Raw genomic sequence first — 10,457 nt, 5'->3', positions numbered from 1 at the left:
CACTGGGTGTTCTGATGTCAACTCGTCCGGCCGGGTTGGCTCGAAGGCATCGAAGAGAGCCCACGCATAGTGTTGACATGGCTGCCCAGGGTTCAGGTGTGGATATATAGTTGCGGGCTTGACTGCTGAGTCGCATCCAATCAACAACCGCCGCGATGGTCTAGTGGTATGATTCTCGCTTAGGGCACACCCTAAGTTGTGACGGATCGGCTTGTCCGGTCAGTTCAATAATTGCGAGAGGTCCCGGGTTCAATCCCCGGTTGCGGCCTAGTAGATTTACTTTTTGTCTCTAGACAAACACAACGCTTGTGCGTGTGTCAATCGCTGAGCAGCGCGTGGATTGCTCCCGCCAAACGCATCTTTTGGAAATCGAGAGCGAAAACCACAATGCCGTTCATTTCATTTAACGCTTGCTGGAGGGGGCGGGCCCGTTGGTTCCTTGGGCTTGAAAATACTGGGGCGCGATGTGACGCAGTGAACTGTGACATCATGATTATTCCTTCAGGCGCACTGACGGCGCCAACTGTTCGCGTTCGAGTGCGTCACGTCCGCGACAGAAGGATGATTTGGCTGTTCTTTGTTCGGATAAACATCCATTGGATTTCTTTTTAGAATGCGGTCTCGAGACTGTCTTTTAACTCCACACTGGTCTCTGCCAACAATGCCAACAATGAACATGCCTGTGCGAAGACTGATCAGATGGCAGTTGAGGCAGGGTAGGTAGGAGAGAGATCAGCGCCAAAATTGCCCGTTTTGCGGGCGCACATTTGACAACAGCACATCAGCTCCTTGCAATTGGCCGACGGGGAACCCAGCCTTGGCACGCTGCTGGCCCCAGAACCCCAGCGCCGCGCTCAATAGTCCGCAGGTGGTGGCATTTCCATCCGCCTGCCCAAGCCTTCCCCCATCGGTTTCTTCCGGCTGGACCCGAGATCTCGATGCTGGCAGCTGAAATCCCATCATCCCAGCCCACAGTATATCGCACAGTCTCTCCCTGAGTGTTTTCTGCGCTTTTCCGCTCACTCCTCCCGTCGCTCCCTTGCATCCCCCTGCATCAATCAACCACACCCACGCATTTCCCTTTTTGCGTCCATGCCATATGGTGATGTGACAGCTGTCAGGAAAGGCAGGCTTTGACCGCAGCTGGCTTTCCCCCTTCGTTTTACGGGCGTAGTGCGAGAGGCCAGCCCTTGGGGGGAGGCCTCGGCATTCCTGAGCGTTGGTCGAGGCACCCTCGCCCCTTTTCTTTCCCTCGTTGCCTGTCAGATGTGCCTGTCCCGGTTCATTCTCTCCGACTTCCTACTGCCCCTGAACCCTGGACTGGAGCTGAAGATCCGCAACCGGGCGCTGCCATGGACTCCTCAGCCGAACCCGACTAGCGAGACTCCATCTGAATCGCACCGGCCGCGCTTGGCGACTAGCAACTTGGCCACCTCGGATCTAGGCGAAGTCATATTGTTTCCGGGCCTTGGAACAGATCCCCGCTGCTGGCACGCGTACCCACCGGAGTGGAAAGCGTCGCCCACTTGCGCGCTCTCCCGTAGCCTTAGAAATTCCCTTTCTTGGCTCGAGCCCGTTACTTGGCGTGCCGTTTGTTTGGCTTGCGCCTGCAGCAAGGGCAGGCTAATACATCGATCCTCTACAACTGGTGTCAGCACGCGCCCCATCATCGCCAAAAGCCCCCCAGGCCCCCCATCTTTTGGTCGTCGCTGCACGAAACCCCCACCCCACACGCCCCAGGGGGCTGTCCGAGGGGAGCCCGCCCTTCCTCTCCGCCCATGTCATCGCCTGCTGAAATCCTCCCGGTTCTGCTTGCTCGGTCGTCGCCTTTGTCGGGGCTAGGCGCCTCTGTCTTGTGAGGGTCAAGCCTCGTCGGACTTGGGAACAATGGGGGAACACAACCAGCTCGCGGAAATCGGTGTCGTCGAGCTGCTGGAGTCGGACCCGAGGCCATCCTTTGTTTTCGACCTGGACTGGTGCGGCCTGCCGCCCAACAAACTTCAGCCTCAACAGCAAGCATGTATTGCATATCGTAATGGTGCTCTGGTCGACAATGCCTCCCTCGCCTTCGCCTTATCCGGGCCGCCGTCTAGGGCCCGCGATGAATTTTGGGAATGGATCCAGGCACCAAACCCTGGGGCTTCCTCATCCCTTCCCTTCCGAGGTGTTTACTGGACTCGCCATGTCTTGAGGAAACGATGGGCTGTCGTCAGCGGAAACGCGCAACCGGCGCACTCGGCAAGGTCCCCGTCTCAGGAGACCAAGAAGCCTGCGCCCAGCAACTTCACACAGGGTGCGAGGATCCCCTACTCCCCGACACAGGGCCGCGCATCGTTGGTGAAGCAATCAGACGCACACTTTCGGAGAATCAACTCGGAGCCTGCCGCTGAGCCAAACCATATCAGCAGTGCCAGGGCAAAAGCTCGGACCGAGGCTTTTCACGGCGGGTGGACGGTGCCCATGTTTGTCACGAACCAGGAGGAGCCGTTTCTCGACATCATCAACAATGTCGACTGGGCATCGACGCCCCTTGGTGGTATGTCAGCTTGGCCTCCGCGCCTGCACCAAACCTTCAGCCAGATCCTCGTCGACTCCCGCCCCATTGCCATCAGCTGGGGCCCCGACCACACCACGATATATAACGAGGCATTCAGCAGGCTCTGTGGCTGCCGTCACCCCCAGGTCCTGGGCAAACCCACCCATGAAATCTGGCCGGACAAGCGCGAGTGGCTCCGCAATAGTATGCGCGAAAGCGCGCTCAAGCAACGGGCTGTTGCTGACGACGAGGACCTTGGCTGCTTCATCGAAAATGCGGATGGGACGCTGCGCGAGACCTACCTAAAGTGGTCCATAATACCCATCACCGAGAACAACCAAGTTGTGGGATTGATGCACTCGGTGACCGAAACCACGTCCATGCGGCTTTGGGAGAGGCGCATGAAGATGCTGATCAACCTGGGAGAGGTTCTGGTGACGGCTAGGGACGTCAAGGCTTACTGGAGGAAGACGCTGGAGGAGCTCGAGGCTGTGGAGCCCCGGTTCGACATACCGCTCGCCATCCTCTATTCCGTTGACGAGGGGACCGATGCCGAACTCGGACCTGTTCCTAATCGCTATGCTTCAACCAAGATGTGCCACTTGGAAGGTTCTCTCGGTGTTCCCCACGGCCACCCCCTCAGCCCACCCTTGCTCAACCTCGGGATGAGCGACGAGGGGTTGTCGGCGGCATTCAGGCGCACAATGGGGGAATTTGCGCCAATATCCATTCGCACAGCGGACGACAGCTTTCCCCTGCATCTTCAAGATGGGCTAAACTGGCGCGGGTTTGGTGACCCATGCCAGGAGGCGCTTGTGGTTCCTATCAGGCCAACCAAGGAGGAGGTGAGTGCATGGTTGTAATGGTTCAGCAAAATATGTCGAGGTTGAATGTGAAATGCTGAATCGGAAAAAAGGACGTTATGGGACTCCTGGTCCTGGGGTTGAACCCACGACGTCCATACGATAACGGGTATCGCCAGTACATCTCTCTACTCAACCAGAAGCTTACAACGTCTCTGGCCTCGACTGTGCTGCTCCAAGAAGAAGAGCGACGTGGTTGGAACGCGGCAGAGCAAGCGGCGTACGACAAGGCGATGCTCAAGGAAAAGCTTGATGCGCGAACCAAGGAGGCAACCGAGTTTATCAGGCGATTCGAGGCCGTGGCACAGTTTACCCCGGTTGGTATGTGCTTTGGGAATGCCCAGGGGAACGTGACCTTTGCAAACGATGCGTGGTTCCGCATCACAGGGGTTGAAAGAAAAGAATCGCCCGGCCCGGAATCGAGTGGCGGCTACGTCACCATGGGTGACTTCCTCGCTCGTGTCGTGGACGAGGATCGCATGAACATCGTGCGGGCATACGAGGATGTTCGTGGCGGGAAGAATGTAACGTTTGAGTTCCGGGTTAGGAAGCGGGAGGGCGACACCTCCCTGGACGAGACGACGGCGCCAAGCTCGTCGTCGCCAAGCTTTGAGAAGACCGGGTTGAATCTGGTTAGGCTCGAGGGCGTGCCGGCAGACGAGCGCCATGTGCTCGCTTCGGCCAAGGCGGAGCCGTCGCCGGACGGGGCTGTGATTCGGATATTGACCTGCCTGACCGACGTTACGGCCCAAAGGAAAGTCGCGGACGAGGCTGTGAGACGTGCACAGGAGGCCGAGAATCTCAAGCGCATGGCTGAGTTCGCGACAGTGGGAATGTACGACATGGATCTGGAAGGTCGCCTGATCGGGGCCAACCGCGTCTTCTACGAGATGTGCGGTGTGGGCCAGGCGGCCGTGATGGACGGCGTTTCGGACGGCGCCCCTGTGGTCAGGCCTCTCCACGAATGCGTCGTGGCCGAAGACTTTCCGCTGCTCGAGCGGACGCTCTCACTCCTCCTCAGCGAGGGCAAGCAGCAGACGGCCGAGCTGCGATTCAAGAAGCCGTGGACGGCAGAGGACAAGGCGATGCGGATCGTGGCGCCCCGCTGGGTCTCGGCGACCTTTTTGCCGGTCCGGAGCTCAGATGGATTCGTGCGGTCTTTCACCGGCTGCCTTTCCGATATCAGCATGCAAAAGTGGCAGCTCGAGCGAGAGCGACAGCGCAAGGAAGATGCCATCGAGTCCAAGCGCCAGCAAGAAAGCTTCATAGGTCAGTTCTGCAACGGTACTTCCTTGTCGGCATGTTTCGGGCTTCTGACTTTGAGCACAACAGACATAACATCCCATGAGATGCGAAATCCGCTGTCGGCCATAATACACTGCGCAGATGCGGTCATCGCGTCGCTAGCCAAAGTACAGCAGCTGGAGCGGGTGTTGACTCCGCCCCCGACCTCGACCATGGGATCGGTCTCGCCGAGGGACAAGGGCACAGAGCACCCTGTGACGGATGCTGCCGAACTCATAAACAACGGGATCGAGAACGCCGAAACCATCATCCTGTGCGCCCAGCACCAGAAACGGATTGTGGACGACATTTTAACAATGTCCAAGCTGGACTCTAGGCTGCTTGTTGTGACGCCCATCACAGCCGACCCAGTCCAGATTGTTCAGGAGGCGCTAAAGATGTTTGAGGTCGAAGCCAGGCGTGTGGATATCAACCTCAGCATGGTTGTTGACAAGTCGTACCAGAGGCTCAACATTGACTTTCTCCAGTTCGACCCCTCCAGAGTCAAACAGGTGCTCATCAACCTGCTCACCAACGCGCTCAAGTTCACGGGCTCTGGGCCCACGAGCAACGTCACAGTGGGCATCAGCGCATCGAAAAGCCCTCCAAACGAGGCCACCTCGTCGGTCCAGTTCATCCCACGCAAAGTCGAAAAACTACCCGGAACAGAGGCGGCGACCGAGACACAGCCCGAGGCACAAGAAACGAACAGCATTGTGGGACGTGGCGAGCCCATATACATCATGTTCGAGGTGAAGGACACTGGGGAGGGGCTAAACGATGAGGAGAAGAAGATATTGTTTCAGCGGTTCGTGCAGGCGTCGTCACGTACCCACGTCAAGTACGGCGGCTCAGGGCTGGGGCTCTTCATCTCACGACGACTCACCGAGATGCAGGATGGGGCGATCGGGGTCGCATCACAACCGGGGGTGGGGTCCACGTTTGCTTTCTACATCAAGACCTTCCGGCCCGACGCGGCGGCGTTGGGCGAGGCCCGTCGAGCGGCGCGGGAGTCGGCGGCGTTCCAACTGGAGCCCCTGAGCCTGGACACGAGCGCCGCGGGCCATCCGAGCGACGGCTCTAGTCTAGAGGGCGCTACTGCTCGAAAAGGCGCTGGGCTCTCACCCTTGTCCCCAGTTGTGGAAGACCCCAAGATTACGGGCATTCTCGTCGTCGAGGACAACTTGATCAACCAGCAGATTACAAGGCGGGGATTGCTTGACCGGGGCTACAGGGTGGAGGTGGCGAACCACGGGCTGGAGGCACTAGAGATCCTCAGGCTATCCGACCGTTGTGCCCTCCAGTCTCAGGACGACGGGGTCGCCAACAACGTCTCGACGTTGTCGTCCTCGTCTTCGAAGAAGTTCGAGTTGAGCGTTATCCTCATGGACATGGAAATGCCAACTATGGACGGGCTGACGTGCACGCGCGAGATACGGGGGCTGGAGGCACGTGGGAAAATCGTGGGCGGGCGAATACCCATCATCGCGGTCAGCGCCAACGCGCGGATGGAACAGGTGCTCGAGGCCAAGGTCGCAGGGTGCGACGACGTGCTCGTCAAACCTTACCGCATGCCGGAGCTCATTACGAAGATGAAGATGGTGGTCGGCGCCTTGGCCAATGCAAGGCGGCAGCAGGAGCAACTACAACAACAGCAGCAAACCAATGTCCTCCCTCGCACCGCCTTGGCCCCAACGTCACTGCCGACAGGATGAACCGTTCCGGCTGGCCGTCCTTGTACAACCTCGGGAGGCGTGGGCTTTGAGTGGGCGAGATGCCCGTCCCACGTTGGCGCTACCCCATTCCAGTCGGCCGGCCCGGGAGTGTTTTTTTTGTTGTCCCTTTGCTGATATATACCCACGTGTTTGGTGTTGTACTTTTACCGTTTTTCTTCTTTCTCTGGGCGTCAACATGAGATGCCGGGCATGGGGTTTATAATCGGGAGCGGCGGCGGCGATGGGTTGAGTCCTCAAGGGAAATTCATCTTATGTTGGAACAGTATTTCTGTGCGCGTGCGATCCGGAAAAGGAAGGTTGTCACAGGAGGCTCCGGGATCCTCTGGATCCCGCACGGGCCAACACTATCTGCCTTAGGCAGAGCAGGAACCACCCTTTGGGTGATCGTCCCTGTGCATATAACGGGCAGTCCTGTGCCCTTCTTCTGGCAGATAGATTCCTTCCTCTTCATGCACAATATAGGATTTTCCCCAGATCACAGAAGATCGTTGTTCATCACCTTTGGAGATCTCCGAGCCGTCTAACAGGAGTACCAGACTCCTACCAACATCTTATGACATTTACGGAGTGGCTGGGCTGGTTCCTTTACTTCCCTAGAACTACATGATAGAGCCTCCTTGCTTGTTTTTTCCTGTTTCTTGTATCTCACAGTCAGTGGCTGTCGGATACCTATCTGACCTGAAGCTAGATTTCACTTTATCGGGCAGTGGTGGAAGGACAAGTGGGCAAAAGGATATTGGATATGTTTATTTTAGTACCGCACGGGCGCTGCGATAACACTTCGGAACTGTCAAGGCCCCGAGCGCCGATAGCCGAAGCACGCCAACGACGCCAACATGCACACACATGGGCTGGACATTCCGATTTATTGGCCGTGCCATGGGGCTGCGCCCTGCTGCTCTCGGCGCCAAGCGGGCGACTGACCAGCCCATCTCCAGGTTAGCGTTATTAAAGGCCGGTTTCGTGGCCCGCATCGGGGCTCCGGGTGGGGGAGCTGGGCGGCACAGACCGAGCGGGCTCCAGGCGTGCGCGCGTCGTTTCGGTCCGCTCGCTGTGCCATAGATGTGCTTGCGCCAACCAGTTTTGCCAAGGGGTGGCTCGTATCTCGGGTGATTTCCGGCCAACCAATGTGCAGGGGTGCCTTGAGAATCAAGGAGGGTGTGGCCAAGGGCGTGAGGAGGGAGGTGGTCGAAAAGTAAGGCGCGCTCAGCTTTCTCGCCGGGCGAGGGGGTGGGGAGGCGCGTCTGATCGACGCGGCGAGCGGCGCCCCTCGGTGCATCTTGGGACGAATGGCTCTGCGTCAGGGCTGGCACAGGTCGTGCGTAGGGAGGCTCAGAGAAAGGTATGGATGAATCGAGGTCACTAGATCCGTGCGGCGAGCAGACAAGTAAATAGGGGGGAGATGACATGGGGGCAACCAGGGCGTGGCTTTGTTTGTTCAAAAGGGGAGGGCTTGGGACTCTTGGGAGAGGCTTTTTGCGGGCGTGCTTGGTGTTGCTTGGTGTTCTTGGTAAACGCTGATCCTGCGAGGCGAGCCCGGTATAACGCCATACAGAACTCATTGGGGGACTGTATCTATATTCTACTGTGAGTATATCGTGGAGTACAAGTTTATAACACCATGGCGTGGCTAACAGAGGGTTGCTCGGGGTATAAGATATCGCAAACGAGTTGAGCGCGGACAACATGTCCACCCCACGAATCCACCGCGTCACGCTGTTCAAGCTGCCGGACCCCGAGGCGCAGCAGAAGCTACTGGATGCCTACGAGACACTGGGGAGGAAGCAGTCCAAGGTGTGTAGCTACCTACTTACCTATTAACATTGTGTGCGGTTCGGCACCTCCCCTTGTGCCTGACCTCAGCCTAAACTCACATACGAACACAAAACAAAAAAAAAAAAACAAGGACGGCAAGCCATACCTCCTCTACCTCTGCGCCGGGGCGTCGACCAACGCGGACCTGCGGGCGCAGGGGTACACGGTGGCGGCGCAGACCGAGTTCGCGAGCGAGGAGGACGTGCTCTTCTACGACGAGCAGTGCGCGGCGCACGGGGAGCTCAAGCGGACGGCGACGGCGCTGGGGCTGGCGGGCAAGCCGCTGACCATGTCGTTTAGCGGGTCGCCCATGATATCGTGAGGGCTGTGGGCGGAGTAGTGCGCTATAGGATAGGATAGGATAGGATAGGATAGGATAGGATAGGATAGGATAGGATAGGATACATGGAATGATTTAGATGATGGGGGTTTCTAGTTCTGCCCGACGATGGGGACACTCACTGCTGCTGCCTACCGCTGCCTGCCTTGGCCTGCATTTGGCCCACAACTTGCTGCACTCACGGGGTACGTTGGCATCTGTCGGCTCAATTGTTCGACTCAATTTTGTATCACGCCGAGGAAAATGAGGCCGCCAACAGAAAACCACAGAATGCAAAGTCACAAACTGACATTCCCGTTGAGTCATCTGATGAGTCGGATCGTGACATATACGTACCTGCGTAGTACCTACCTCTAGTACAGTGTTCAAACCCTCAGTCCGGGCAGCGACAAGGCGATGCTTGGGAGCGCGAAACATCATCAACCCAAAGAAGAATCCCGGGCCTAGGTGGAACAGCACATCATCGACCTTCACACTCATCACGCTCAGGGATTCGGACAAGGGCGGCCCCAAGATGTACTTCACGGCCGAGCTGGCCGGCGACGGCTTTGGCGACGTCGCCGACCCCAAGCACCGCAACATCTACTTTGAAGGGCCGCAGAGCACCGTCATCAACCTCCTCCGCCACGGCTGAACCAGCAGAGGGTCGTCGGCCGACAAGATGCGGGACCTCGGCGCGGACAAGGCATTTTGGGACTGGGCCATGACCAGCCTCCGGAACTCAAGGGCCTGCACCGGGGGTTGGCTGGCTGGCTGGCTGTTAGCTTTTTTTTTTTTTTTTTGCCCCTGGCCTGGCTGACCGTGCCTCGTCGTTGCAGACGCACACCTTTTTGCCGACATCGGCAAGGCGATACCTGAAGTCAACTGCCAGATGGGTCACTACCACCCGTTCAACCACAACTCGTGGGTCGTGAGCTACCCGGACGCCGACGGCAGCAGCAGCAGCAGCAGCCCGGCGCGGGGCGTCGTCCGGCGCTGGGATACCAACGTGCTCATCCTGCCGGCCTTCCTAGACAAGGGCGTTGCCGTCAAAGCCACCAGGTTCGTCGGCAGGGACGGTGAGCCCACCGCCGCGCCCGGTGAGGACGGCGCCCAGGACGGGGTGGAGAGCGTCGAGATGGGCCGCTTTGTCGAGAACGAGGACCTGGCCTGGTTCGTCAAGGCCGACATGGACGTCAAGTTCGAGCTGGAAGTGGACGTGGACGCGGACGCGGATGCTGAGGTGCCACAGGACCGGCGTCGCGGCAGTCTTTGCCGTCGGGCCTCTCTGCCTCGACCCCCACGGCGAGGAGCCCTTTTGTAACCACGCGCAGGAGATGGAGCAATTGAGGGCCGAGACGGGTAGATGGCCGTGGCACTCCTCTGGTACTAGTAGTCATCTGTGCCACCGCACCTTGTCTCCAAGGGTCAAAGCACCAACACCCGCAAACCCTACTCCATCCCCACCCCACCCACACAAACCCCAGCGCAAAATCAAGTCATATAAGGTTACTCTCGAGTCCCCGCCTCCAACAAAAACTCACACGAGCAAATCATCCGATATGGTGTAGTGGCTAACATCCGGCACTCTCAACCGACTTCCAGTCCTGAGTCCTGCCGAGCCCGGGGTTCGATTCCCCGTATCGGAGCCATTGCCCGGTTAGCTCAATCGGTAGAGCGTGAGACTCTTAAGACTACGGTCATCTCAAGGTTGCGGGTTCGACCCCCGCATCGGGCTCAATTCCCGATGCGCCTATATAGGCATATCGACCATTTTTTTGTATTTTTTTATACTCAAGTAACAAACAGACTTGCCGTACCTATTATCCTTTTGCGCTCTTTTGAATCTGTGGTGTTGTTGTTGCTTTTTAAACGGCCCTTCCTAGCAAACCTCCTATGCGTTT

At 58.0% G+C, this 10,457-nt stretch overlaps 5 protein-coding genes and 3 non-coding genes across 8 annotated transcripts; 7 read left to right on the top strand and 1 right to left on the bottom strand.

The window, feature by feature from the left end:
- The first annotated feature begins 149 nt into the window (after positions 1-149).
- GGTG_20229 lies at positions 150-268 on the top strand. Its single transcript has one exon. It is a non-coding gene; the product is annotated as a tRNA-Pro (tRNA).
- Positions 269-569: 301 nt separating this feature from the next.
- Positions 570-6,971, top strand: GGTG_11419 (hypothetical protein). Its single transcript, XM_009229309.1, has 3 exons — positions 570-3,381; positions 3,453-4,668; positions 4,732-6,971. Exons 1-3 carry the CDS (start codon positions 1,888-1,890, stop codon positions 6,396-6,398), a joined length of 4,377 nt encoding a protein of 1,458 aa, XP_009227573.1. The 5' UTR covers positions 570-1,887; the 3' UTR covers positions 6,399-6,971.
- Positions 6,972-7,141: 170 nt separating this feature from the next.
- On the bottom strand, positions 7,142-8,355 carry GGTG_11418 (hypothetical protein). Its single transcript, XM_009229308.1, has 2 exons — positions 7,429-8,355; positions 7,142-7,338 (listed from the first exon to the last, which is right to left on the bottom strand). Exons 1-2 carry the CDS (start codon positions 8,105-8,107, stop codon positions 7,166-7,168), a joined length of 852 nt encoding a protein of 283 aa, XP_009227572.1. The 5' UTR covers positions 8,108-8,355; the 3' UTR covers positions 7,142-7,165.
- GGTG_11417 (hypothetical protein) lies at positions 8,106-8,556 on the top strand (the record flags this gene model as incomplete). The annotated part of the gene is made up of 2 exons (XM_009229307.1): positions 8,106-8,213; positions 8,326-8,556. The coding sequence occupies 2 exons, from the start codon at positions 8,106-8,108 to the stop codon at positions 8,554-8,556; spliced, it is 339 nt and encodes a 112-aa protein (XP_009227571.1).
- A 126-nt stretch (positions 8,557-8,682) lies between these two features.
- Positions 8,683-9,208, top strand: GGTG_11416 (hypothetical protein; the record flags this gene model as incomplete). The annotated part of the gene is made up of 2 exons (XM_009229306.1): positions 8,683-8,759; positions 9,022-9,208. The coding sequence occupies 2 exons, from the start codon at positions 8,683-8,685 to the stop codon at positions 9,206-9,208; spliced, it is 264 nt and encodes an 87-aa protein (XP_009227570.1).
- Positions 9,209-9,235: 27 nt separating this feature from the next.
- On the top strand, positions 9,236-9,877 carry GGTG_11415 (hypothetical protein; the record flags this gene model as incomplete). Its single annotated transcript, XM_009229305.1, has 2 exons — positions 9,236-9,314; positions 9,393-9,877. The coding sequence occupies 2 exons, from the start codon at positions 9,236-9,238 to the stop codon at positions 9,875-9,877; spliced, it is 564 nt and encodes a 187-aa protein (XP_009227569.1).
- A 232-nt stretch (positions 9,878-10,109) lies between these two features.
- On the top strand, positions 10,110-10,202 carry GGTG_20228. The gene has a single exon. It is a non-coding gene; the product is annotated as a tRNA-Glu (tRNA).
- A 5-nt stretch (positions 10,203-10,207) lies between these two features.
- GGTG_20227 lies at positions 10,208-10,291 on the top strand. The gene has a single exon. It is a non-coding gene; the product is annotated as a tRNA-Lys (tRNA).
- The last annotated feature ends 166 nt before the right edge of the window (positions 10,292-10,457 follow it).

Source organism: Gaeumannomyces tritici (assembly GCF_000145635.1).
Source record: "Gaeumannomyces tritici R3-111a-1 unplaced genomic scaffold supercont2.7, whole genome shotgun sequence".
Taxonomy (NCBI): domain Eukaryota; kingdom Fungi; phylum Ascomycota; class Sordariomycetes; order Magnaporthales; family Magnaporthaceae; genus Gaeumannomyces; species Gaeumannomyces tritici.
This window is presented reverse-complemented; position numbering and strand designations above follow the sequence as displayed.